Source organism: Coregonus lavaretus (assembly GCF_964263955.1).
Source record: "Coregonus lavaretus genome assembly, chromosome: 2".
Classification (NCBI taxonomy): Eukaryota; Metazoa; Chordata; class Actinopteri; order Salmoniformes; family Salmonidae; genus Coregonus; species Coregonus lavaretus.
Genome location: NC_139989.1, coordinates 83,238,649 through 83,266,291, shown reverse-complemented (window position 1 = coordinate 83,266,291; position 27,643 = coordinate 83,238,649). Strand labels below are relative to the sequence as shown.

General features: G+C 41.2%; 3 protein-coding genes and 1 pseudogene across 4 annotated transcripts in view; all 4 read right to left on the bottom strand.

The window, feature by feature from the left end:
* Positions 1 to 27,643, bottom strand: part of LOC311140907 (NACHT, LRR and PYD domains-containing protein 3-like) — a 466,410-nt gene that overhangs the window by 115,025 nt on the left and 323,742 nt on the right. The window lies entirely within an intron of this gene.
* Positions 1 to 27,643, bottom strand: part of LOC311141405 (NLR family CARD domain-containing protein 3-like) — a 674,300-nt gene that overhangs the window by 546,550 nt on the left and 100,107 nt on the right. The window lies entirely within an intron of this gene.
* Positions 10,244 to 11,965, bottom strand: LOC311142084 (stonustoxin subunit beta-like). The gene is made up of 2 exons (XM_084177665.1): positions 11,922 to 11,965; positions 10,244 to 11,162 (listed from the first exon to the last, which is right to left on the bottom strand). Exons 1-2 carry the CDS (start codon positions 11,941 to 11,943, stop codon positions 10,645 to 10,647), a joined length of 540 nt encoding a protein of 179 aa, XP_084033791.1. The 5' UTR covers positions 11,944 to 11,965; the 3' UTR covers positions 10,244 to 10,644.
* On the bottom strand, positions 13,791 to 17,148 carry LOC311141528 (NLR family CARD domain-containing protein 3-like; annotated as a pseudogene). Its single transcript has 4 exons — positions 17,023 to 17,148; positions 16,665 to 16,860; positions 14,266 to 16,059; positions 13,791 to 14,006 (listed from the first exon to the last, which is right to left on the bottom strand). The product of its transcript is annotated as an NLR family CARD domain-containing protein 3-like (transcript).

Here is a 27,643-nt window from a genome sequence, read left to right as displayed (position 1 = left end):
AGCCAACTGGTTGAGGCCCTGTGTGCCTTGCACCCAGAGAATGAAACCTTTATGGATGTGGAAAAAGTGGAACCACTGCTGGACTTAATCTCAGGAGATTTTGTGGAAACTGAGTTTACTGTCGCACGCCAGTTTCTACAGACTGAAATCGCCCGATCTGGAGAAGAAAAATGGACAAAGCAGAACATTTTGGAGAGATTCTCCGGGCCTCTAACAGCAATGTCTACTGTGATGATGGCATTGAAGCTGGGATTAACATTTGGAGCATCCAAGGGCAACTTGCGAGAACTCTTTCTCAACATAGAAAAACGTATTCAGTGAGCACAGACGGAGCATGTTGCACAGGAGGAAAGGGCAGCTGATTCAACTGGCATTTGAGAGGGATCTTACAAGCAAATTCCGTGGGGAGTGGAACGAGAGACTGCTGAGGAGGTTCAACACAGCATCAAGGCGGCTGCAACTCTTTTGAATCTGGGTAAGAACAGGCAGCCTGGCTGGGCTTGTATTATTGAGTTATTTGCTAGCTTTTGTAAATGCGTGGCAAACGTCAGAAATAGGCGTAGACGTGATTTTCTTCATTGGCCTTGCTGCCAAGTCTACTGCTTGATTTCTGTGATTGGATTGGAAAAGTTTGGTTTATAATATATTCTGATTGTTTTTAATGTTGTTTTATAATGTAGAAGAGGTGCTTTGCATTACATTGATGAAGGTGGGCAGACCTTGACCAATGGTTGAGTAACGATGTAGCTATAGTGTTGCCATTAACAACTCGTTGCTATGGAATAATAATGTCTCTGTTATCATTCGCAGCGTAGGACGGCACTCTGGTGGGAAGACAGCTTGGTAGCTGCGTCCAAGCTGCATTGTACCGATAAGTCCTGGTAGTGCATTGTACATTATTGTTTGCTTTCCGCCATTGGAAATGCATTGTATTGGCATGAGGAAGGGTTATTACGGTAATTAGCAACTGTTGCATTGGATTGTAATGAGGAAGGGTTTTTACGGTAATTAGCAACTGTTTTGCATTGGATTGGCATGAGGAAGTGTTATTACGGTAATTAGCAACTGTTTTGCATTGTATTGGCATGAGGAAGGGTTATTACGGTAATTAGCAACTGTTTTGCATTGGATTGGCATGAGGAAGGATTATTACGGTAATTAGCAACTGTTTTGCATTGTATTGGCATGAGGAAGTGTTATTACGGTAATTAGCAACTGTTTTGCATTGGATTGATGGGTATTTTGCATGTAGCTGTGTAGCGTTGTCATAACTTGCAATTTCTCGTGCCGGTTATGAATTGTCCACGTTTGTAAAGCGGTGCAGTAGCCTGTATTCTTGCGGCAAGACAGCCGTGCGTGGCTGCAAATACATTGTGTGTAATTGTACTATCGATTATAATCCATCCTGTGTTATCAGCAAGCGAAAATAGTTGTGCCCCCTTAGTAACTTCTGATGCTCCCTTGCCGAGTTAATCCTACCGCCGGGCCTGGGTTACAGGTGAAATAAATGATGGTGAGCGTGCAAGGTGATGAGATTGATGCTCCTTTCCAATAAATATCGAGGGTCTTATTCTGGTGACATGTTGATCGATGCTTGGCTGCTAATGAAGGTAGTTATGTGGCACTACATTAGATCACTCAAATATGGTATCCTTGCGCGCTGCAGGATACATTCAGAGTAAGAATTAGTGATTAGTCCGGAGTCCCGGCTAGTGCTGCGGCTGACCCCCTTAAATACCTGCCGCCTCAGTACATCCACGTCTCCCTTTTCTCACCTCATTCATTTGTCTTGGAGATGAGAGGCTGGTGGTTGACAGAGGAAAAGGAAACCAGGTAGAAAGAGGAGGATACAGGGCATTCAGAAAGGATTCTGACCCCTTGACCTTTTCCACATTTTGTTACGTCACAGCATTCTACAATTGATTCAATAAAATAACAGTCCTCATCATGGTTAACTAGTCTGTATATTCCACTGATTCATATGGATGCCAGTCCATTCATTGGTTGTAAAAGTGGGTAAAAACAGACAAGCATTTAAATGTAGCTATGTGGTCTTTACTTGGGTGTGTTTCAGCAGGGTGAGGTCAGAGAGATGCTTCCAAGTCAGTATTTTTCTGAACTCATAAATACCATTACACAATCTGATGGGATGAATGTTCAACCCCATTAAAATGACCATAAAGTCTATATAATACCTTTAAGTTAAGACCTCACAGATCTGTTCATGGCAAAGCAGTTCAATTAATGATATTAATTGATTCTTAAAGAATATAAATTATAAATCATGAGCCTCATCTTGAGGAGTCACCTGTGACAGTATTCATAAAGAGTAGGAGTACTGATCTGGGATCAGTTTTGCCTTTTAGATCATAATGAAACAGATTAAATGGACAGGGGGGACCTGATCCTAGATCAGCACTCCTCCTCTGAGACACTGCCTTTATGAATAAGGGCCCAGGAGTCACCAGGACCAAGAAACCGAACACATACAGTTGTAAAGTCTAGTTATAGCAGGTGTTTACTGCCATCTAGTGGAAGATACCAATAAAACACTTGATTGTCAGGGTGGGGAGACGGTTGAGCTGAAACAGAAAAAAAAGAAGACTAGCCTGCTCAGAACAGTGAACAAACAAAGGCAGAAGCTGCTGGTAAAGCAACACTCACGGTGTGATGGAGAGTGGTAAAGCAACACTCACGGTGTGATGGAGAGTGGTAAAGCAACACTCACGGTGTGATGGAGAGTGGTAAAGCAACACTCACGGTGTGATGGAGAGTGGTAAAGCAACACTCACGGTGTACAGATGTAAAATAAATAAGTGTTAGCTTCCTCAGCACCATGCACCCCACTGTTGCCACCGGCGGTGACCAGAAGAAGAAACCGGAGACAGTGACAGACTACAATCACACAAAGGTATATACAGTATCTCTACCATATACAGATAGCCTTCCCATCTACCAAACACCAAATAGCATCCCCTTTTATTATATTACATTCATATTATTACTATTAGTATTATCATTCTATATAATTATAACCTTTTCTATTCTATTTTATTTTATGTTAAAGCTTGGTGTGGATGCTAGACCAGATGTCCAGACTGTACTCTGTAAAAGGGGGTACTCTCCTCTGGCCTGTTGACTGTACTCTGTAAAAGGGGGTACTCTCCTCTGGCCTGTTGACTGTACTCTGTAAAAGGGGGTACTCTCCTCTGGCCTGTTGACTGTACTCTGTAAAAGGGGGTACTCTCCTCTGGCCTGTTGAGTGTACTCTGTAAAAGGGGATACTCTCCTCTGGCCTGTTGAGGTGTTCTACAATGTGCTCGACATGGCTGCTATCAACACGTGTTGTACAAGCAATGCCTTGACAAGACAGTCAGCAGGAGACATTTCATCATGGATCTGGCATGTGAGCTTGGTGAGAACCACATGAACGCAGAGAAAGAAGCTACAATCACCAAGCAGGCCGCCAAGACAGCAGGTCCTGCTCTCCCTCTTCCCCAAGAACCACAGCTCCCACTGGGGAAAAATACACAATGCCAAGACAGCAGGTCCTGTTCTCCCTCTTCCCCAAGAACCACAGCTCCCACTGGGGAAAAAGACACAATGTCAAGACAGCAGGTCCTGCTCTCCCTCTTCCCCAAGAACCACAGCTCCCACTGGGGAAAAATACACAATGTCAAGACAGCAGGTCCTGTTCTCCCTCTTCCCCAAGCACCACAGCTCCTACTGGGGAAAAATACACAATGTCAAGACAGCAGGTCCTGTTCTCCCTCTTCCCCAAGCACCACAGCTCCTACTGGGGTAAAATACACAATGTCAAGACAGCAGGTCCTGCTCTCCCTCTTCCCCAAGCACCACAGCTCCTACTGGGGAAAAATACACAATGTCAAGACAGCAGGTCCTGTTCTCCCTCTTCCCCAAGCACCACAGCTCCTACTGGGGAAAAATACACAATGTCAAGACAGCAGGTCCTGTTCTCCCTCTTCCCCAAGCACCACAGCTCCTACTGGGGAAAAATACACAATGTCAAGACAGCAGGTCCTGCTCTCCCTCTTCCCCAAGCACCACAGCTCCTACTGGGGAAAAATACACAATGTCAAGACAGCAGGTCCTGCTCTCCCTCTTCCCCAAGCACCACAGCTCCTACTGGGGAAAAATACACAATGTCAAGACAGCAGGTCCTGCTCTCCCTCTTCCCCAAGCCCCACAGCTCCCACTGGGGAAAAAGGAGACACAATGTCAAGTAAGTAAGAGCGGACGGAAAAAGTCCCATAAAAACTGTGTGCAGGGCAACCGATTTGTTTGTGGGGCTTGCTCACTCAAAGCCCCGAAGCTGTGTGCTGACTGTGGACCTGAAGCATAAAGAGAAGACGTGATTGGTTCATGTGTAAAGGCGCGGTACAGTGTCTGATACAATCAACACATTATTGTTTTTATATCTTGTCATAAATATATTTCCACAAATATTTATTCATGGATTTAATCCTTTATAATTGTTCATGCACTGGTGGTTTTGTTTAGGAATACAGCAAATAATTTCACCTGAACACCTGGCTGGTTATATTATTATTATTATTATTATTATTATTATTATTATTATTATTATTATTATTATTATTATTATTATTATATTTTTCATTCTACTTTGTCAAAATAAACTGTAAATGGACTTTATTAAGTACTAAAACTCTATTACTAATTGAATCTACAAATAAAGTTGATCAGATGGATTATACTGTAATGTTTTTATTGTAAGGGAAACAGAAATAGGCTATAGGCCGATTTTATTTTTATTTTGTAGAATTAACTATTGTTGTTATTTTATTGATATATTTCCACTAATATTTCTTCATGCATATTCTAGCGGGTTCTGATATGCTGAAAGAACAGGCGGTTCTAGTGTTAATGACTGGTAGATGGGTGTTGCTCATGCATTCACTCATGCTGACTGGCTCCAGTACTTTGTTCTTGACTAAAGCCTCCAAGTCAGCCTTGACTTCTGGTCTGATAGCATAAGGTACAGGTCCTGCTTTCAGAAACGTTGGTTTGCTGTCTGGCTTAATGCTAAGCTTCCCTGTAATGTCGTTCATACTACCCAGCTGTCTATTAAAGACTTCTCCATGTTTCTTTAAGATGGCAGGTAGGTCTGTGTCTCCATGTGTCATTGTATGCACTGATGGCCAGTCCAGTGTGATTTTCTCCAACTATGAACATCCCAGTAGTGATGCATAGTCTCCTTTCACAACATAGAGTGGCAGCTTTTCAGTTTGTCTGTTTACCTGAACTGTGACATCAGTGATGCCTCTCACAGCGACAGATTCACCTGTGTAAGTCTTTAACACGAGGTGCCCTGGTTGAAGTGGAAGGTGTTTCAGTGTCTTTTTTCTGACACAAGAGATACAGCTGCCCCTGTGTCAATCTCCATACCCACCGGCTGTCCCTCTAGCAAGGGGGAGACATAGTAGCCGTGCGGCCCACCAGGAAAAAGTCAGGATTTTCAGTGTGACTTCCTGGTCTGATGAGTCACTCACCTCAGTGTTCTCTTACTCAACAGTGTGAACATGTCTATGTGTCTTTCGTTGGAATGTCCGTTTTTGTGATTTCTCTGTTCTCTTTTTGTTTCTGGAGGCTTGTTCGATGTGGCCCTTTTTACCACAGGCTGGACAATCCATGTCCTTACACCAGCATGTTGATACCTGATGTCACACCTTGCCACAGTGGAAGCATGTGACTTGATTTCCCAGTCTCTGATTTTCAGTTGAAACTGTGCACTTTTCCTTTTTTTATGATCAACGTTTTATTTATTTGAAAGGAACACAGACAAGAACAAATAGCAACAGGAATGGTTATACAGCTAGAAACACAATACTGTTAAAATATATATCAGTATATTATGGAAACTAGGTTTTGCAGATAAATACAATTATTATAAACCACATATACAATCACCCACCTCAGCTGCATCAACCCACCCTCCAACCCCTCCTGGGACCACCCCAACCCACCCTCCAACCCCTCCTGGGACCACCCCAACCCACCCTCCAACCCCTCCTGGGACCACCCCAACCCACCCTCCAACCCCTCCTGGGACCACCCCAACCCACCCTCCAACCCCTCCTGGGACCCCCCCAACCCATCCTCCAACCCCTCCTGGGACCACCCCAACCCACCCTCCAACCCCTCCTGGGACCACCCCAACCCACCCTCCAACCCCTCCTGGGACCACCCCAGCCCACCCTCCAACCCCTCCTGGGACCACCCCAACCCACCCTCCAACCCCTCCTGGGACCACCCCAACCCACCCTCCAACCCCTCCTGGGACCACCCCAGCCCACCCTCCAACCCCTCCTGGGACCACCCCAACCCACCCTCCAACCCCTCCTGGGACCACCCCAACACACCCAACCTGATCTCCATTAAATTAAATACTAAATCAATGTGCACATTTGCACAAAAATTATAATGAACGGTCAATCTGTTGGGTAAAACCAACTACAGGAGTTATTTTATGGTTTCAGCTGCAATTGTTGTTTGGCTAGCCCCATGAATCCTAGCAGTGGATAGTTCTAAATACATTATATCTATAAAAGTGCTGATCCAATGAGGTGTGGTGGTTGCCATCTTAGTTCCAACATATTTTTAGCTGCTGTCCAACCTGACAACATTATACGTCTTTGCTGTAATGACAGTGGTGAATTATCATTCAGTAATAACAGTTTGGGGGAACAAGGTATGAGGATACCTCTTTCCAAAACATGTCCCCTGGTCACTCCCAGTACATATGATTAAAGGAGCCCAAGGCACCTTGATTACATAGATCACATAGAGGAGCAGTTGTGATTTCTATTAAATGATGTTTTCTAGGTGGAAGGTATACCCTGTGTATGAGATTAAAATGTATCAGCTAATGATTAGGATTGTTAGATGAACCCACTAAGTTCCTGATGAACTCAACTGGTGAGCCTCTTTAGCAGCTAGTTCCATGGACACACTGATTTCAATGTCCTTTGCCAAGGTCAGATGACTTTCAGTCAACAGTCTCTTTTGTGTAGCTTCACTCCGTAGCCCACATACTAGTCTGTCTCTAATGATGTCATTTAGAACAGCATTAAACTCAGTGTTCTGGTAGTTTCTTTAATGCAGCAGCAAACATTGTTACTGATTCTCCCTCTTCCTGATGTCTCCTGTGGAACCTGAACCTTTCAGCATTAATTAGTGGTTCTGGTGAAAAATGTCCTTTAAGTATCTCCACAATATCCCCATACGTCTTATTACCTGTTCTGTCTGGCTGTAGCAGGCTGCCTAGTAAATTAAATGTCTTTGGCCCCATTACACTAAAACATGGAGGCACAATGTTGTCCTCATTCATGTCATTTACAAGAACAAAATATTCAAACTGTTCTGTATATGAGCTCCACTGCTCAATACTTTCATCAAACTGTCCAATGTTTCCATCAATTCCAATAATGTTTTGTTTCTCAATAAGCTCCTGATTGTCACTCACTTCAATATTGTCCTCAACCAAAGCAATATTTTCCTCAGTCATGTGATCTTCATTCACTTCACTCACTGACGTTTCCTCCTAAGTTCGCTCATTTAGCAGATTTAATTAAAAGATTTGTCTTCACAGTTGAATAAATGTCCTTTCCTTTAATCACTGTATATTCCTCCTTTTTAATCACGTTGTTTTCCCACTCCGATGTCCGTCTCGAGTCCTTTTCTGCCGTCCATGACGATGTTAACTCCAGTGGTGGAAAAAGTACCCAATTGTCATACTTGAGTAAAAGTAAAGATACCTTAATAGAAAATGACTCAACTAAAAGTGAAAGTCACCCAATAAAATACTACTTGAGTAAAAGTCTAAAAGTATTTGGTTTTAAATATACTTAAGTATCAAAAGATAAATGTAATTGCTAAAATATACTTAAGTATCAAAAGTAAAAGTACAAGTATAAATCATTTCAAATTCCTTACATAAAGCAAACCAGACAATTTTCTTGTTTTTAAAATGTACGTTCAGCCAGAGGCACACTCCAACACTCAGACAATTTACAAACAAAGCATTTGTGTTTAGTGAGTCCCCCAGATCAGAGGCAGTAGGGATGTTCTCTTGATAAGTATGTGAATTGGACCATTTTCTGTCCTGCTAAGCATTCAAAATGTAACAAGTACTTTTGGGTGTCAGGGAAAATGTATGGAGTAAAAAGTACATTATTTCTTTAGGAATGTAGTGAAGTAAAAGTAAAAGTAGTCAAAAATATAAATAGTAAAGTCAAGTACAGATACCCCAAAAAACTACTTAAGTAGTACTTTAAAGTATTTTTACTTAAGTACTTTAAACCACTGGTTAACTCTCTTTCTTAGCTAGCTCGACTATGCACTTGCCTCTGCTAGCAATACACTGTGCTAACATTAGCCTATTCTGTACCCCAGAAAATAACAGTTTTAAACAGTTGTAAAAACCCACTTCTTCCAGACAGAATAGTTCCTGTAGATTCAGACTAACGTCTGTGTGTGTGTGTGTGTGTGTGTGTGTTCAGCGTGTGTGTGTTCAGTGTGTGTGTGTATCCAGCGTGTATGTTTAGTGTGTGTGTGTCCAGTGTGTGTATGTGTGTGTGTGTGTGTGTGTGTGTTCAGCGTGTGTGTGTTCAGTGTGTGTGTGTCCAGTGTCCAGTGTGTGTGTGTGTGTGTGTGTGTGTGTGTGTGTGTGTGTGTGTGTGTGTGATCAGTGTGTGTGTGTCCATTGTGTTTGTGTATCCAGTGTGTGTGTCCAGTGTGTGTGTGTGTTCAGTGTGTGTGTGTGTGTGTGTGTGTGTGTGTGTCCAGTGTGTGTGTGTCCAGTGTGTGTGTCCTGTGTGTGTGTGTGTCAGGTGTGTGTGTCCAGTGTGTATGTGTGTGTGTATCCAGTGTGTGTGTGTGTGTGTCCAGTGTGTGTGTGTGTCCTGTGTGTGTGTGTCAGGTGTGTGTGTCCTGTGTGTATGTGTGTGTGTGTGTCCAGTGTGAGTGTGTGTGTGTGTGTGTGTGTGTCCAGTGTGTGTGTGTCCAGTGTGTGTGTGTGTGTGTGTGTGTGTCCAGTGTGTGTGAGTGTGTGTGTAAGTGTGTATGTGTGTGTGTCCAGTGTCTGTGTGTGTGTCCAGTGTGTGTGAGTGTGTGTGTCCAGTGTGTGTGTGTGTGTCCAGTGTGTGTGAGTGTGTGTGTCCAGTGTGTGTGAGTGTGTGTGTCCAGTGTGTGTGTGTGTGTCCAGTGTGTGTGAGTGTGTGTGTCCAGTGTGTATGTGTCTGGGTCCAGTGTGAGTGTGTGTGTGTGTGTGTGTTTCCAGCGTATGTGTGTCCGTCCAGTGTGTGTGTCCAGTGTGTGTGTGTTTGTGTGTGTCCAGTGTGTGTGTGTGTGTGTGTCCAGTGTGTGTGTGCGTGTGTGTGTGTGTGTGTGTCGAGTGTGTGTGTGTGTGTGTCCAGTGTGTGTGAGTGTGTGTGTGTGTGTGTCCAGGGTGTGTGTGTGTCCTGTGTGTGTGTGTGTGTATCCAGTGTGTGTGTGTGTCCTGTGTGTGTTTCCTGTGTGTGTGTGTGTGTGTGTCCAGTGTGTGTGAGTGTGTGTGTCCAGTGTGTGTGTGTGTCCTGTGTGTGTGTGTGTGTGTGTGTTTGTCCAGTGTGTGTGTGTGTGTGTCCAGTGTGTGTGTCCAGTGTGTGTGTGTCCTCTGTGTGTGTGTGTGTGTGTCCAGTGTGTGTGTGTCCAGTGTGTGTGTGTGTGTCCAGTGTGTGTGTGTGTCCAGAGTGTGTGTGTCCAGTGTCCAGTGTGTGGGTGTGTTTGTCCAGTGTGTGTCCAGTGTGTGTGTGATCAATGTATGTGTGTCCTGTGTGTGTGTGTGTGTGTGTGTGTGTGTGTGTGTGTGTGTCCAGTGTGTGTTTGTCCGGTGTATGTGTGTTCAGTGTGTTTGTTCAGTGTGTGTGTGTGTGTCCAGTGTGTGTGTGTGTCCAGTTTGTGTGTGTGTCAGTGTGTGTGTGTGTCCAGTGTGTGTGTGTGTGTGTGTGTGTCTAGTGTGTGTGTGTGTGTACAGTGTCCAGTGTGTGGGTGTGTTTGTCCAGTGTGTGTGATCAATGCATGTGTGTCCTGTGTGTGTGTGTGTGTGTGTGTGTGTCCGGTGTGTGTGTGTTCAGCGTGTTTGTTCAGTGTGTGTGTGTGTGTGTCAGTGTGTGTGTCCAGTGTGTATGTGTGTTCAGTATGTGTGTGTGTATGTCCAGTGTGTGTGTGTGTGTGTGTGTCCCCAGTGTGTGTGTGTGTCCAGTGTGTGTGTGTGTCCAGTGTGTCAGTGTGTGTGTGTGTGTGTCCAGTGTGTGTGTGTGTGTGTGTGTGTCTAGTGTGTGTGTGTGTGTGTGTGTCTAGTGTGTGTGTGTGTGTCCAGTGTGTGTGTGTGTCCAGTGTGTCAGTGTGTGTGTGTGTGTCCAGTGTGTGTGTGTGTGTGTGTCTAGTGTGTGTGTGTGTGTGTCCAGTGTGTGTGTGTCCAGTGTGTCAGTGTGTGTGTGTGTGTGTCCAGTGTGTCAGTGTGTGTGTGTGTCCTGTGTGTGTGTGTGTGTGTGTGTGTCTATTGTGTGTGTGTGTGTGTACAGTGTCCAGTGTGTGTGTGTACGTACAGTGTCCAGTGTGTATTTAACATAGGGACACCGAGTCCCAAACCCTAAACCCTGGATAGAGGGGCCCAGTGAATGTGGAGTGGAATGTGTTCAGGTGGGTCAGTGTGTCAGAGGAGACTCTGTAGAAGGACAGAGTGCCGGCTGGCCAGTCCAGATACACTCCTACTCTGTGGGAGCTGGAGGAGGGGACGTCTATGGTAGTGGACTTATTATTGTGCCAGGCAGAGTAACTGTTGTCAGAGCAGATCAGACTCCAGGACTTGTCATTACATCCAATCCTACAGTCATTACCCCTTCCTCTCCTGCTGATTCCTTTATATGCCACTCCTATACCAGCCCCTCTCCCACTCCACTCTACCTCCCAGTAACAGCGCCCAGTCAGACCCTCTCTACACAGCACCTGTCTCCAGTCCTCAAATCTCTCTGGGTGATCAGGATACGGCTGCTCTCTCCTACGTGTCACCTTTCTGTTCTCCTCAGACAGAGAGAGGTGTCTGTTTACTGTGTTTAGGTCCAGTGTGAGATCACAGACATCTGATGGATGAAACCAGACACAATATTAGAAATCATCATCATTCACATTAGAATGTTAACTCACTTTTCACTAATTCATTTAATGTAGATGTTTCTAGGTATCAAAAGGAGAAGTTAAGGTAACTTGAGACTTGTTGAATGATCATATGTTATACTGTATGGTAATATAAAACACACTTATTCCCATTAATTACACACAAACACACACACACACACACATCCTGAACAAACACAAACACACACACACACTGGACACACATACACATCCTGAACACACACACACACACTTACACTGAACACACACACACACACACTGGACACACACACACACATCCTTAACACACACACACACACACACACACACACACACACACACACTGGACACACACACACACATCCTTAACACACACACACACACACACATCCTTAACACACACAAACACACACACACACACACACACACTGGACACACACACACCCACACCTGTATGCATGCAAGCATGAAAACACACACACACTGAACACACACACACACACACACACATTTCTAATGTAACACGAACACACCACACACAGACACAGACACACACATTGTCAAAGCAACTCTTTGTAAACTTTGGTGTCCCTGATTTGTGCTTCTGTAGAACTACAGCTGATATTTAATATGACCAAGTAAGTAATGATGGTGGTCTTTGACTTTGACTTCACTTGAATTAAGACTTATTCTTAGTCATATTCTTCACAGCAGTCAACACTCACATTTTCTAACTCCAGGTTTCATTCTGTTCTCTCCACCATGTTCCACACTGTAGCGGTAAGCAGAAGAACAGACAGTCATTGAGAGATACACCTGAACTCTCACACACACACACACACACACACTCACACACACACACACACACACACACACACACACACACACACACACACACACACACACACACACAGTCTTTATATAACTTAGTCCAAGTGGTGGTCAGAATGTTTGTCTTAACTAGCCTGATAACTCCAACATGTCTGATATGAACATTGACATAAACCCTCTACATACTTGAGTTTCTCCCGTCTGCAGTGTGGATCCTCCAGTCCAGCAGAGAGCAGTCTGACTCCTGAGTCTCCTGGGTGATTGTAGCTCAGGTCCAGCTCTCTCAGGTGTGAGGGGTTTGACTTCAGAGCTGAGACCAGAGAAGTACAGCCTTCCTCTGTGACTAGACAGCCTGACAGCCTGCAAAGAGTCAAATCATATTAAAACCACACTGCTATTCTTTGGTGGTGAAAATAGTGGCAGTATATTTTTTCAACATTTTCAGATATATCAGTGTCCTGAAACCTGACATATATATTCATAAATGAATGTATCATTATTAGAAATGATAAATTATCAAAGTATTACTTGTAGGTAGAAAAATGCATATGACAAATATTTGAGTAGACTGACCAGAGCAGTTTAAAAAGCAGTATCAGTCAAAAGACAGACAGTGAGGTATCAGATTTAGATTGTATTGAGTATACAGTCCACACCATATCTAGTTTGACAGTGAAGCTAACATTTTAAATGTGGCTCTATACTCCAGCATTTTGGTATTGAGATCAAATGTTTCATATGAGGTGACAGTATATAATGTCACCTTTTATTTGAGGGTATTTTAATACATATCTGTTTCACCGTTTAGAAATGAAAGCACTTTATGTATCTAGTCCCCCTATTTGAAGTAGTCATAAGTATTCTGACCAATTCACTTAGTTATTAAAGTAGTCAAGAGTTTAGTATTTGGTCTCAAACTCGTTGGTTGCATTTGCAGTTTGTTTTGGTTGTGTTTTGGGTTATGTTTTGTCCAATAGTAACTGAATGGTGGATGATGACTGGAGTAATTTTCTGTCTAAGTGAGTAGATAACATGTTTCTAAACACTACTAAATTAATCCTGATGATGCCATGATTAAGAAAAATCATGAATGAATCATGAATAATAATGAATGAGAAAGTTACAGAGGCTACAACAAAACATGCTAACCTCTCACCATTACCAATAACAGAGGGGGTATGATCCTTGTTCCTCTGTAACTTTCTCATTCATCATCATTCACGATTCATTCATGATTATTCATAATCATGGTAGCATCCACATGAATGTAGAAGTGTTCAGAAACATCTTCTATTCTTAATGACAATACAAGTGAAGTGACTCCAAAATGACAGGACATTATTCACCATTCAGTTTCTATTGGGAAAAACATCATCCAAAACACAACCAAGACAAACTGCAAATGCATTCAACAAGTTTGTAGAATCACAAGCTTGATGTAATCACTGCAGGTAAGGAATATGGGACCAAATACTAAACCTATGACTACTTTAATACAATATAAGTGAATATGTCCAAAATATTATGACTTTTTCAAATGGAAGAACTAGACACATTAAGTGATTTCATTTCTAAACAGTAAAACAGATATGTGTGAAAATACTCTCAAATAAAAGGTGACATTATATACTGTCACCTAATATGAAACATTCTATCTCAAATCCAAAATGCTGGAGCATAGCTCCAAATGTAAAACTGTAAGCTTCACTGTCCAAACACATATGGTGTGGACTATGTGTGCCTGGTAAACACATGTGGATCTGGTGAACAGTTATCACTTGTTGACCAACTACAGGAATACTGACCTCAGAGTCTCCAGTTTACAGTGGGGATTCCCCAGTCCAGCAGAGAGCAGCATCACTCCTGAATCCTTCAGGTCATTGTTACTCAGATCCAGCTCTCTCAGGTGTGAGGGGTTTGACTTCAGAGCTGAGACCAGAGAAGCACAGCCTTCCTCTGTGACTCCACAGCCTGACAGCCTGCAAAGAGATCATCATGATATCACAAACTGTTAATTTAACACCAGTAGTGTAGAAGGACAATGACAGATGAATTTGGTTTATTCTCTTAAACAACATATAGATTCATCTTCCGTCTCCTAGAATGGTATGGTCATATTGTTATACTAATGTGAACATCAATGCATTGTTCAATATGTTTTTCAATAATACATATATTTCTCTAAACTGCATATTTCCTCCTGATGATTAGTACTTAAATGTCATTTTAAGTACTCACAGAGCAGCTCTGGAGGCTTTGACCACTGGCAGCAGCCTCAGAAGACCTTCCTCTGATCTGGAGTATTTCTTCAGGTCAAACACATCCAGCTCCTTTTCTGAAGTCAGCAACACAAAGACCAGAGCTGACCACTGTGCAGGTGACAGTTTGGCTTCTGAGAGACTTCCTGATCTCAGGTATCTTTGGATCTCCTCCACTAGAGAATGGTCATTCAGTTCATTCAGACAGTGGAACAGATTGATGCACCTCTCTGGAGAGGGATTCTTCCTGATCTTCTCCTTGATGTACTTGACTGTATCTTCATGGCTCTGTGAGCTGCTTCTTGTCTTTGTCAGTAGACATCGTAAGTGCTTCTGATTGGACTCCAGTGAGAGGCCCAGAAGGAAGCGGAGGAACAGGTCCAGGTTTCCTGTCTCACTTTGTAAGGCTTTATCCACAGCACTCTTGTAGACAGTAACTTCAGGCTTGTTTCTGAACAGCGCAAAAAAGTTGCTGGCCGTTGATTGAGATTCAACCATTAGATTCTCATTGTTGTTGATGAATGAGAGGAACACATATACAGCAGCCAGAAACTCCTGAATGCTCAGATGCACGAAGCAGTACACCTTGTCCTGATACAGCCCACATTCCTCTTTAAAGAGCTGTGTGCACAATCCTGAGTACACAGAGGCTTCATTGACATCAATGGCAGCCTCTTTCAGGTCTTCTTCATAGAAAATCAGATTGCCATTCAGAAGCTGTTGAAAAGCCAGTTTTCCCAGTGACAGAATGCTCTCTTTATTCCAGTGTGGAACTGTCTCTTCTTTCCCAAGATACTTTTCATTCTTCTGTTTGGTATGAAACTCCACAAGGTGTGAGTACATCTCAGTCAGAGTCTTGGGCATCTCTTCTCTCTTATGTTTCAGCATGTGTTCAAGGACTATTGCAGAAATCCAACAGAAGACTGGAATGTGGCACATGATGTGGAGGCTCCTTGATGTCTTTATGTGTGAGATGATTCTGCTGGCCAGGTCCTCATCACTGAATCTCTTCCTGAAGTACTCCTCCTTCTGTGGGTCATTGAACCCTCGTACCTCTGTCACCTGGTCAACACACCCTGAAGGGATCTTATTGTCTGCTGCAGGTCGGGTAGTTATCCAGAGGAGAGCAGAGGGAAGCAGATTTCCCTTGATGAGATTTGTCATCAGAACATCCACTGAGGTTGACTCTGTGACGTCACAACATATCTTGTTCTTCTGGAAGTCTAGGGGCAGTCGGCACTCATCCAGACCATCAAAGATGAACAGAACTTTGTACTTGTCGTAGTTGGAGATTCTTGATTCTTTGGTTTCCATTGAGAAGTGATTGAGAAGTTCAATGAAAGTGTGTTTTTGCTTTTTCATCAAATTCAGCTCCCGAAAAGGGAATGAAAATACAAATTGGACATCCTGATTTGCTTTTCCTTCAGCCCAGTCCAGAATGAACTTCTGCACAGAGACTGTTTTTCCAATGCCAGCGACTCCCTTTGTCAGCACAGTTCTGATAAGTTTGTCTTGTCCAGTTAAGGGTTTGAAGATGTCGTTACATTTGATTGCAGTCTCTGGTCTTGCTTGTTTCCTAGTTGTTGTCTCAATCTGTCTCAGCTCATGTTCATTGACCTCTCCTTGTCCACCCTCTGTGATGTAGAGCTCTGTGTAGATCTTATTGAGAAGTGTTGGTTTCCTTGTTTAGCGATCCCCTCAAATACACATTGAAACTTCTTCTTTAGATTAGATTTGAGTTCACGTTGAAGAATCACAGCAAGCTCATCTGAATCTAGAAACAACACAGAGGATATTAATATTACATCTGTTTTAATGCCTACAGTATTGTGGGACTGTGTTATAAAGTTTAAATTATAATAATTTATTCTCTTAACTGTCTGTATAAATGTGTAAATGTTTTCATAATACATTCCACACTGGAGTGACTGATTAATATCATTATTGGTATTATTGATGGTATTATTAATGTTGTAATAATAATAATAATAATATAATAATATGCCATATAGCAGACGCTTTTATCCAAAGCGACTTACAGTCATGTGTGCATAGATTTGTGTGTATGGGTGGTCCCGGGGATCGAACCCACTACCCTGGCGTCACGCTCTACCAGCTGAGCTACAGAGGACCACCCATACACAATGTATCTCTCTCTCTCTCTCTCTCTCTCTCTCTCTCTCTCTCTCTATCTCTCTCTCTCTCTCTCTTTCTAAATTAATCAACACAACACATCCCTGCTGCTACTTGATGAGGTCACTAGGTGTTGTGTTAAGGCTGCTACAATATCATTTAGTTACACAGCTACTTTAGCTGTACTTTAGCTACAGCTTTTAAATGTTCTAAAACAGCATTCAACATGAGGCAGACAGCTCTTACTTTTCTCCAGTGTGTCAGCAAGCTCCTTCTGGTTCATTTTCCTCAGGACGTGCAGTGTGATCTTCAGAGCCCCCTCTCTGGCACTGCTCACCTGCTTCTCATCTTCAGCATCCACCACTTCCTTATCCTGCTTCAGACTCTCAAAGCCTTCTGGGAGTTCTGGACTAAGAATCCTCTTGAACATCTTCAGCTCGTTCTTCACAAATGTTATAATATTCTCTTCAAGCAACTGAAATAAATCAAGTAAATAAGTTATGCAAGAGACTAAATGCTTTCTCATTAACACATGAATGAATGATTGACAGATCAACTTTACTTGAGGTAAACAAAAACAAATGTACATAACAGGACCACATACACTGAATATGGAGGCCAGGTCTGTTTGATGACTCTGGGAAGACTGACCACTGAGAATCTCTGACTCTGATCTCTCCTGTTGGTTTCTGTGGACAAAACATGAGATTACATCTCCTCATCCAGGGAGTGCACACACACACTCACACACACACACAGACACACACACACACACACACACACACGCAGGGAGGGAATGTTGTGTTTGTTTAATATTGTTTCAGGACTATGAAAATGGAAAAAAGGATTAGCCTATGGATTGTGAAAACAACAAAAAGAAATGGGAAAATGGGAGAGGAGAAATGACTAGAGACAGTGTTGTTTAACTCACTGACCATGACCCATGAGTTCTTCTTACCTTTGTTCAGTATAATAGTCTCCCTCTCTAACATTTAGAGGTGGATCCATAGACTCGTCACTCTTCATGGACACACAGCTGGGTACAGGGGAGGCTGGTCTCTCCTGCTTGATTGGGCTTCAACACAACAGAGACAAACATTAAGTCTCTCATCTACTCTGAGTTCAGATGGGGAAACATATGAAGAGTTTCATTCCAAAACGCTATATATCCATTTTCAGAAATGTTAGTAAATTAGCTTCTATTGTTTAAAAAAATGATCAAATAAATGGTTGTGTTTTCTCACTATCTAATCATGGCAGGGGGTTGTTCAATAACAGACATGTGTTTCTTTAAAATCGATCAATTAATGGCTTCATTTCCGAGAGACAAATGTTTTTTTTTGCAAAATGCTATATATCTGCCTCACTCTCAGAGAAATAAGTAGTACTAATAGATTTTACACGGTTAAATGTAACAAATAACTACATTTTTAATAAAGACCTGTACAAATTATACACTTGTGACATCAGTATTTAAATATATTTAAAAAATAATAATAAATACAGTAATATGAGATCTGTATGTAAAACACTGACATTAAATTTTTTTGTCATTTAGTCATTTAACATTTCGCAGATGTTTTTTATTCAGGGTCCGGATTCTCAAAAGCATTTTAAGGCCAATTTCATCGTTAGAATCTTCGTAGGAGCATTGTTAAATCTCTGAGCTGTTTCCCAAAACCATCGTTATTAACGTTGCACTTGAAAACGCTCATATTCTAACACCTGCCTCAGACCACTTGTAGAACAGCCAAGTGCGTCGTTAGATGCTTTTTTGCCCTCCCGCGTCACTTTATACACAGAAGATCTCCGCTAAACATAGAATCACATGGTTTATCCGTCTCTTTGTTATGCCAGTAAATTCAGAACAAAGTTGACTACGAATACAAAGTTGCCAATGTCTTTGCAATTGATTCAAACAAGGGAAGTACACAAATTATGCTTCAAATGAAAACCGAGATGACGGCATTACAATATTGTCACGCCCTGGCTCTGGGGACTCTGAAATGTTGAGCCAGGGTGTGTAGCTTCTATGTTATATTTTCTATGTTGGGGATTCTAGATCGTGTTTTCTATGTTGGCCGGTTGGTTCCCAATCAGAGGCAGCTGTAGCTCATTGTCTCTGATTGGGAACCATACTTAGGTAGCCGATTGGCACTAGTCATTGTGGGATCTTGTTCTGTGTAAGGTTTGTTTTGGTGTTAACCTAGGACTTCACGTATCATTTTGTTGTTTTGTTGTATATGTTATAGTACTCATTAAAAGATGTACGCATATCACACTGCGCCTTGGTCCGTTTCTAATAACGATCGTGACAAATATAAACAGTAGGCTATAGGCCTATTTCAATCATATTGAAATATATTCAATGTTCAATATATTTAGTTTTATTTTGCTACTTGTAGGCTACTGTCTGTAATTTGTCTCAATATATTTGATGATGTGTAGCCTAACATGTGCCCAATGATGTGCCGAATCTGTGATTTAGTGCATTTGTATTGTGTAAGCATTAGAATAAACTACCTCAATATTTGCAGCCGTAGGTAGTAATATCTTTCTAGAAGCTGATCCGTGGTCAGTATTGTGAAATAATTATAATGTTAAGGAAAGATTTTAATGGAGAAAACTGATCCGAGAGCAGCGCTCCCCTTCTTTCGATCCTATCAGTATCGATACATGCTCCACCGGACGTGATACCTTGTCATGCTGCTGATCCAGTTTCGACTGGTCTGCCTGCGGATCTGGAACTCTGACCTGTTCACCGGACGTATGACCTTGTCCCGAACCTGCTGTTTCAACCCTCTCTCTCTCTCTCTCCCTCTCCTTCTCTCTCTCTACAACTCCTGCTGTCTTGACCTCTGAATGCTCGGCTATGAAAAGCCAACTGACATTTACTCCTGAGGTGCTAACGTGTTGCACACTCTATAACCACAGTGATTATTATTTGACGCTGCTGGTCATGAACATTTGAAAATCTTGAAAAACGATCTGAACTTAATGGCCATGTACTCTTATAATCTCCACCTGGCACAGCCAGAAGAGGACTGGCCTCCCCTCAGAGCCTGGTTCCTCTCTAGGTTTCTTCCTAGGTTCCTGCCTTTCTAGGGAGTTTTTCCTAGCCACTGTGCTTCTACATCTGCATTGCTTGCTCTTTGTGGTTTTAGACTGGGTTTCTATATAAGCACTTTGTGACAACTGCTGATGTAAAAAATGTATTCTGGGAATACATATGAAGCAGACCAGGCCAGGGTTTGGGGTTTGAGAAGTTAATGAGAGGTAAAAATGACTTCCTTAGTTGTTAATTTTGAAAATGTTCTGTCTTAAGTAGTTTAACAAACTGACACATTTTCATGTTAGTCAAAAACAACTTTATATCGAAGGAGTGACTTTGATTTGACGGCCTGCACCTGTGCATTTCGGTACAAGACGCCCATTAGACCCAATGACGTATTTCTGCGCATGAGCTTCAAATCAAATCAAATTGTATTTCCACATGCGCCGAATACAACAGTGGTACACTTTACCGTGAAATGCTGACTTACGAGCCCTTTCCCAACAATGCAGAGTTAAAAAGTCACAAAAAATAGCTAAATAAAAAAAGGAATTAGTAACATAATAAAAAAATAATAATGAGACTATAAGGAGTACCAGTACTGAGTCAATGTGCAGGAGTACCAGGTAGTTGAGGTAATAACTAGACTATATACAAGGAGTACCAGTACCGAGTCAATGTGCAGGGGTACCAGGTAGTTGAGGTAATAACTAGACTATATACAAGGAGTACCAGTACTGAGTCAATGTGCAGGGGTACCAGGTAGTTGAGGTAATAACTAGACTATATACAAGGAGTACCAGTACTGAGTCAATGTGCAGGGGTACCAGGTAGTTGAGGTAATATGTACATGTAGGTAGGGGTAAAAGTGACACGTCAATCAGGATAGAGATTACATCTCCTCATCCAGGGAGTGCACCTACACACACACACACACACAGGGAGGGAATGTTGTGTTAGTTTAATATTGTTTCAGGACTATGAAAATGGAAAAAAGGATTAGCCTATGGATTATGAAAACAACAAAAATAAATGGTAAAATGGGAGAGGAGAAATGACTAGAGACAGTGTTGTTTAACTCACTGACCATGACACATGAGTTCTTCTTACCTTTGTTCACTAGAAAAGTCTCCCTCTCTGAAGAATATAGGTAGACCCATAGACTTGTCACTCTTCATGGACACACAGCTGGGTACAGGGGAGGCTGGTCTCTCCTGCTTGATTGGGCTTCAACACAACAGAGACAAACATTACATTTCTCATCTACTCTGAGCTCAGATGGGGAAACAAGAGTTTCATTCCAAAACGCTATATACCCATTTTCATAAATGTTGGTCAATTAGATTTTATTGTTCAAAGAAATGAGGAAAGAGATTGGTGTGTTTTTTCACTATGTAATTATGGGATGTAAAATGACAGACATGTATTTGTTTAAAATCACTTGATGGTTTCATTTCAGAGATTGCCTCGCTCTCATAGAAATACAAATATGGGTTGTACACAGTCAAATGTAACAAATAACTACATTTGTAATACATATACAGTACCAGTCAAAGAAAACATTTACGTTCAACATTTTAGTCATTTAGCATATGGTTTTATCCAGGGCATCTTAAAGCCAAGTTCATCATTAAAACCTTCGTAGGAGCATTGTTAAATCTCTGAGCTGTTTCCCAAAACCATCGTTATTAACGTTGAACAGCTAAGTGCGTCGTTAGATGCTTTTTTGCCCTCTCGCATCACTTTATACACAGAAGATCTCCGCTAAACATAGAATCACATGGTTCATCCGTCTCTTTGTGACCGCCGATAAATTCAGAACAAAGTTGAGTACAAATACAAAGTTGCAAATGTCTTTGTAATTGATTCAAACAAGGGAGGTATGAAATGACGCTTCAAATGAAAACCGAGATGACTGCTTTAAAATATAAACAGTAGGCTATAGGCCTATTTCAATCATATTGGAATACATTCAATGTTCAATCCATTGAGTTCTATTTTGCTACTTGTAGGCTACTGTCTGTAATTTGTCTCAATATATTTCATGATGTGTAGCCTAACATGTGAACAATGATGTGCCAAATCTGTGATTTAGAATAAGCCGCCTCAATATTTGCAGCCGTAGGTGGTAATATCTCTCTAGGAGCTGATCCGTCATCAGTATTGTGAACTAATTATAATGTTGAGGAAAGATTTGAATGGAGAAAACTGATCCAAGAGCAGCGCTCCCTGTCTTTCGATCCTCTAAATAACGACATGCTCCAACAACGCACTTGGCGACCGTTCTCTCTGCGTGGTGCATTGGAAATACATGTTACATCTTCAGCCGTTGTAGGAAAGATGCATCTTAAAACACTGGTAAGCCTAAATTCCATCGCTATCGGGAAACCGGGCCCAGAGTGACTTACAATACAGTTGCCGTATTGTAGTGTATTCAAGCTTTAAAAAGGCTTCTAGAGTTTGTAATTTCCACTTTTAAAAATGTCAAACTTGATTTGCCCTGATGAAAAATGTACCGACCACTACAAAAAAATTTCATGAATTATAATGCTCATAATAATTTACATTTCCTATTGCTGCAGGATTATTTTGATGCTGTGAGAAAATGGGTCAAATTAAGATATGGCATCTGTAAGATATCTAGGTGAGACAACCACATATCACAGTCAAATATACAGGATACGAACATCCCATTCCAGCTAAACAATGGATATATAGCATTTAGCCAAAAAAAACTTTTATTTTTATACACATCTCAAATCCATTAATAAAAAAATCTGAGAACAGTAATATTGAAGGTACCCAGTAATATTGAAGGTACCCAAGGCAATAATTTCTGCTGAAAAAATTGTGGATATAGCGTTTTGGAAATAAACTTAAGAATTCTTAAACAAAATTGTCATCTCACCTCTTAGCTTTGGTGTCATGTCCCCCAGAGAGACTCATTTTAGAGGCAGGGCCCCCCTCCTCTCTCTCCCCAGAGAGACTCATTTTAGAGGCAGGGACCCCCTCCTCTCTCTCCCCAGAGAGACTCATTTTAGACCACTGACCCCTAAACAGAGATGCAGCATGTTGGTTGTGGTGAACACAGTGACAACTAATTCTAGAATGTCCATTGTTCTCTTTTATTCATGATCTCTTAGAAATAAAACATTTACTAACAGACATATCGAAACAGTCAGGCTATTTAATGCAATCAGATGAACATCTCTTAGAAATCTAAAATCTATTAATTGAAAATCTGAGATCAGTAACGCTTTGAACACACCGACTGCGTCTTTGGATTTTGGTACACCAGAAATACATTCATTTCCAATAGAACGCTGCCTTTGCCTTGCAGCATTGCGTTGCAGAGGCAGTTGCAGTGCGTTCTGTGTGGTGCATAAATTGGATTAATCAAACGTATGCGTCAAACTGTATGCGTAAACAGGTTGACAGAAATGGTAGCAGAAGGTGTATGTTTAACTTTTGCTGCACACATATTTAGATGATGCTGCATACTATTTTATCAATGACGCAGTCGGTGTGTTCAAAGCGTAATATTGAAGGTACCCAGAAGAAATAATTTCTGATGAAAAAACTAATGTAAAGAAATTGTCGACAATCTCACCTCTTAGTTTTGGTGTCAGGTTCCCCAGAGAGACTCATTTTAGAGGCAGGGCCCCCCTCCTTTCTCTCCCCAGAGAGACTCATTTTAGAGGCAGGGCCCCCCTCCTCTCTCTCCCCAGAGAGACTCATTTTAGAGGCAGGGCCCCCCTCCTCTCTCTCCCCAGAGAGACTCATTTTAGAGGCAGGGCCCCCCTCCTCTCTCTCCCCAGAGAGACTCATTTTAGAGGCAGGGCCCCACTCCTCTCTCTCCCCAGAGAGACTCATTTTAGACCACTGACCCCTAAACAGAGATGCAGCATGTTGGTTGTAGTTAACACAGTGACAACTCATTCTAGAATGTCCATTGTTCTCATTTAATAATTATCTCTTAGAAATAAAACATTTACTAACAGACATATCGAAACAGTCAGGTGATTTAATGCAATCAGATGAACATCTGGTTGTGAAATCTCTTCTCCATGTTAACTGTCAATAATAATAATAAGTCACTGTTTGTTAAGGTAGTTATAGACAGTGCAGCAACACAAGGCCATGTCTCACACTTATTTCTATTCATTAAAGGTAGGCTATTTATTGTCTTTCAATCTGAGAATGTAGACAGAAGGGCTAAAACAGGCATGATAAATCTGAGGGGAAATCATTGATACATTCAGAAAGTATTTTTGCAACAAGTAGGAGATTTATATTATGTAAAGTAGGCTAGGTTATAATATATAATAGTGGTTTGTTAGTGATATGCAGATGGAGGTCTATACCTCAGCTATAGCCTACATATCCTAGATGACCAGCCTAAACCTGTTCAGATCAGTTCCCATAACGTTACAGGCCTACCAGTAGCAGGACAGAGCATGTAGCCTAGGCATGGTATTTTACACATTTCCAACAGAGACCATCAGGTTGGTCAGCATGATAAGTGATCATATATCAAACCTACTCTGACTATTGAATGTCTGTAAACGACCTAACTTTCTAATATAATAGTTCTATGTAGCCTAGACTTACCAGAGTCTTTCCGTCTTTCCTTCAAATCAACACATTTACCCTAATTTTAATGTTGCCGAGAAATGTGTCCCACAGTTTCAACAGCCATTTTGTAAGTGCGTAGGCTACACACTGACTTTTAATTTCATATGAGGAAACTGGTGCGGCCGCCTGTTTTCTTGCAGATGAAGTAGCCTCTCATAGGGAACTCATTCAACCAGCCTAAACAACAGTAAATAAAATATGTCAAATGGTCAAGAAACAATGGTCTAAAGAGAATCCTGTCCTCCTAATATAGCCATGTACATTAAAGACAGGTATATTGCTACAGATGTAGGATCTTAATTTGAGCCCGTTTGCTACAGCAGGAAAATAATCCTGAAGCAACACGACATTTGAAATATTATGTGGATTATAATAAATTGACATTTTTCAAAAGGGAAAGGTGGAAAAGTGGAAATTACAAACTTCAGAAGCCTTTTTAACCCTCCAATACACGAAAAGTGTTAGTTCTCCTGCAACAGGCTGATTAAATTAAGCCATCTCTGAACTGTACACTACCATCTGGTCCATAGAGACCAAAGGACTATACACTCTATGCTGCTCACCACATCAAGCCATCTCTGAACTGTACACTACCATCTGGTCCATAGAGACTAAAGGACTATACACTCTATGCTGCACACCACATCAAGCCATCTCTGAACTGGGGGAGGTATTGGGAAGTCAGAAAGATAAAATTGAACCCCCTCCCTCCACGCAAGTATCGCAAAGCAAACAGGAAGTTCAATTAGTCACAAGGTTGTGCTAACTACAGTAGTGTTGAAAAAGCCTTTCCACCCCACTCTTCCCCATCAGTCTCAAGAAAAAAACCTGTGGTTTATTGTAGAGACATGTAGACAAAACAGAAACAATATGTGGTATTCTCAACTTCACTTTTACCAGAACAGAGACATTTCCAAGAGGAGGCTGGTGGGAAGAGCTAATTTTTATGGCTGAAATGGAATAAATAAATGAAGTGTTTGATACCGCTCCATTGACACCATTCCAGTCTTTACAATGAGCCTGTCCTCCTATAGCTCCTCCACCAGCCTCCTCTGGTTATGTGACAGTATGCAGATGTTGCTGCAAACTATATTTATAAAATTAAAGCATATGTGAAAAGGGTGTTTCTCTAAGTTTCGTAAAAAAAATATATAAAGTTAAAAAGTGTTACTCTATGACGTAATCAAAAGTATAAACATTTTAAACTTAAACAGTATAAACTTTCAAAAACAATTAGATTCGCAGTGATGTGAGGAGCAATAAAATACCCTCCATTGGGCTGGAAACTAGAAACTCATTGCAGGTTTTGAAAATCACAGTTTTTTTACTTTTATGTCACAGAGAACATTTTTTAAAGACTTTTCTTCTTCTTTTTTTAACTACAGATTATAGAAACGTGCTGTTTTCCCAAATATAGACACTGTTGTGGTGCTGGAGAGGATGAATATGAGGTTGAAAAGTGGAGGAATTTCCTTTTAACACTAGAATCAGACCCCAAATAAACCAACGTCCTGCTCCCTGACTTTTCCTCAATGTTTGTATTTTACACTGCTCATTTGTCAGAATTTTTACATCACAAATAGAAAAGTATTCTATGCCTTGTTACCCGTTTTTTTTTTTTTTTACCCGTTTTTTAACCTATTCCCAATTTAATCCGCTGTAGGACGTTGGTTCCCAGCCAGGCACTAATGACTCTCTCTCTCCTCACTGAATAAATGACAAATGGATGAATGGGCAAAATTGTGAACGTTACTTCATAAATTAATTTAAATTAGGCCCAACTGAATGATAAGGAGGGTGAAGAGGTGGATTTAATTTAGAAAGACAATAGTGTAATGATGAGTTTGTGTTATGCCTGTTTATCAGCAGCAAATCATTTGACCGCATCTTGCAGGTTGATACCATTCTGTTTTACATTTACATTGTAAAAAGAAACTGTTACAGGACTGTTTTATTTACTGTAAGTCTATTACTAATCAAATGTATTGTATTGGGAAACGAAAACATGCTATGTGTTGCAGTCAACACAATCTCACACTCAATCCGTGCAAATATGCACAAAAAGTATTTCAGCAGATTTTGTGCGTATTTGTGCATTTTTGTGTGGCTTAATTAGTGTGAAAATACACATTTTTTGTACGACTTAATTCATAGGAAAATACATTTTTGGGGGGCGAATTAAGCCACACAAAAACGCACAAAATCAGCTAAAATACTTTTGGTACATATTTGCTCGAATTGAGTGTGAGATTGTGTTGCAAAAAGTAGGCCTTTAGAATAATGCAAAACATATCATTGACTCTACCTAAACTAATTTCACACATAATAAGAGTTAGCCTATAGACCAGATGAAATTGACAATAGTCTGTAATTGACAGATGCAGGGAAAGGAGCATCTCTTTATCAAATCCTCCTTCAGAGTCACATGCAGGTAAAACATTGTGATTTCTATATAGTGCTGTATCTGAAAGAGCATATTCTGCAGTTTCTATGACACTTACCTTTATCAAATAACTCTCCAAATTCAAGAGGTGCAGCTCTATTTCCAAATGTCACTATTTTCAACAATATCTGTGCTGTCAATGTATTTATCACATGACCACTCCAGCGCCAGCATTGCTCTGGCATCATCAAATTAAAATATGATATTCTGTCGTCAATGGCTGAATGGCCAATAGAAACCAGATAGAAACTGATAATGATGCATGTGACTTCTGTTTTGGTTAGCAGCAGATGTCGAAACCAACTTGCTCAGTGTCTTTCCATATCTGGGGAAAGATGAAACCAGGCCAGCCGAGTGGGAGACTGTCTGAGACTGTGGTTTTGAGACACGTGGAGCCCAAAAAAAAGACACAATGTCAAGTCAGCAGGTCCTGCTCTCCCTCTTCCCCAAGCACCACAGCTCCCACTGGGGAAAAAGGAGACACAATGTCAAGTAAGTAAGTACTGGTTATATTATTATTATTATGATTATTATTATGATTATTATTATTATTATTATTTTTCATTCTACTTTGTCAAAATAAACTGTAAATGGACTTTATTAAGTACTAAAACTCTATTACTAATTGAATCTACAAATAAAGTTGATCAAATGGATAATTACACTGTAATGTTTTTATTGTAAGGGAAACAGAAATAGGCTATAGGCCTTTTTTTATTTTACTTCGTAGAATAAACTTTTTTTTAAGTTACAAAAAATATATATTTCCACTAATATTTCTTCATGCAATTAATCCTTTACAATAGTTTATGCACTATGTATCAAGGATTTATTTATCAACCATGTTTGCACACCTTGCTCTAGCACAGGGATGGGAAACTCCAGTCCTCGGGGCCTGATTGGTGTCACACCTTGCTCTAGTGCAGGGATGGGCAACTCCAGTCCTCTGGGCCTGATTGGTGTCACACCTTGCTCTAGTGCAGGGATGGGCAACTCCAGTCCTCGGGGCCTGATTGGTGTCACACCTTGCTCTAGTGCAGGGATGGGCAACTCCAGTCCTCGGGGCCTGATTGGTGTCACACCTTGCTCTAGTGC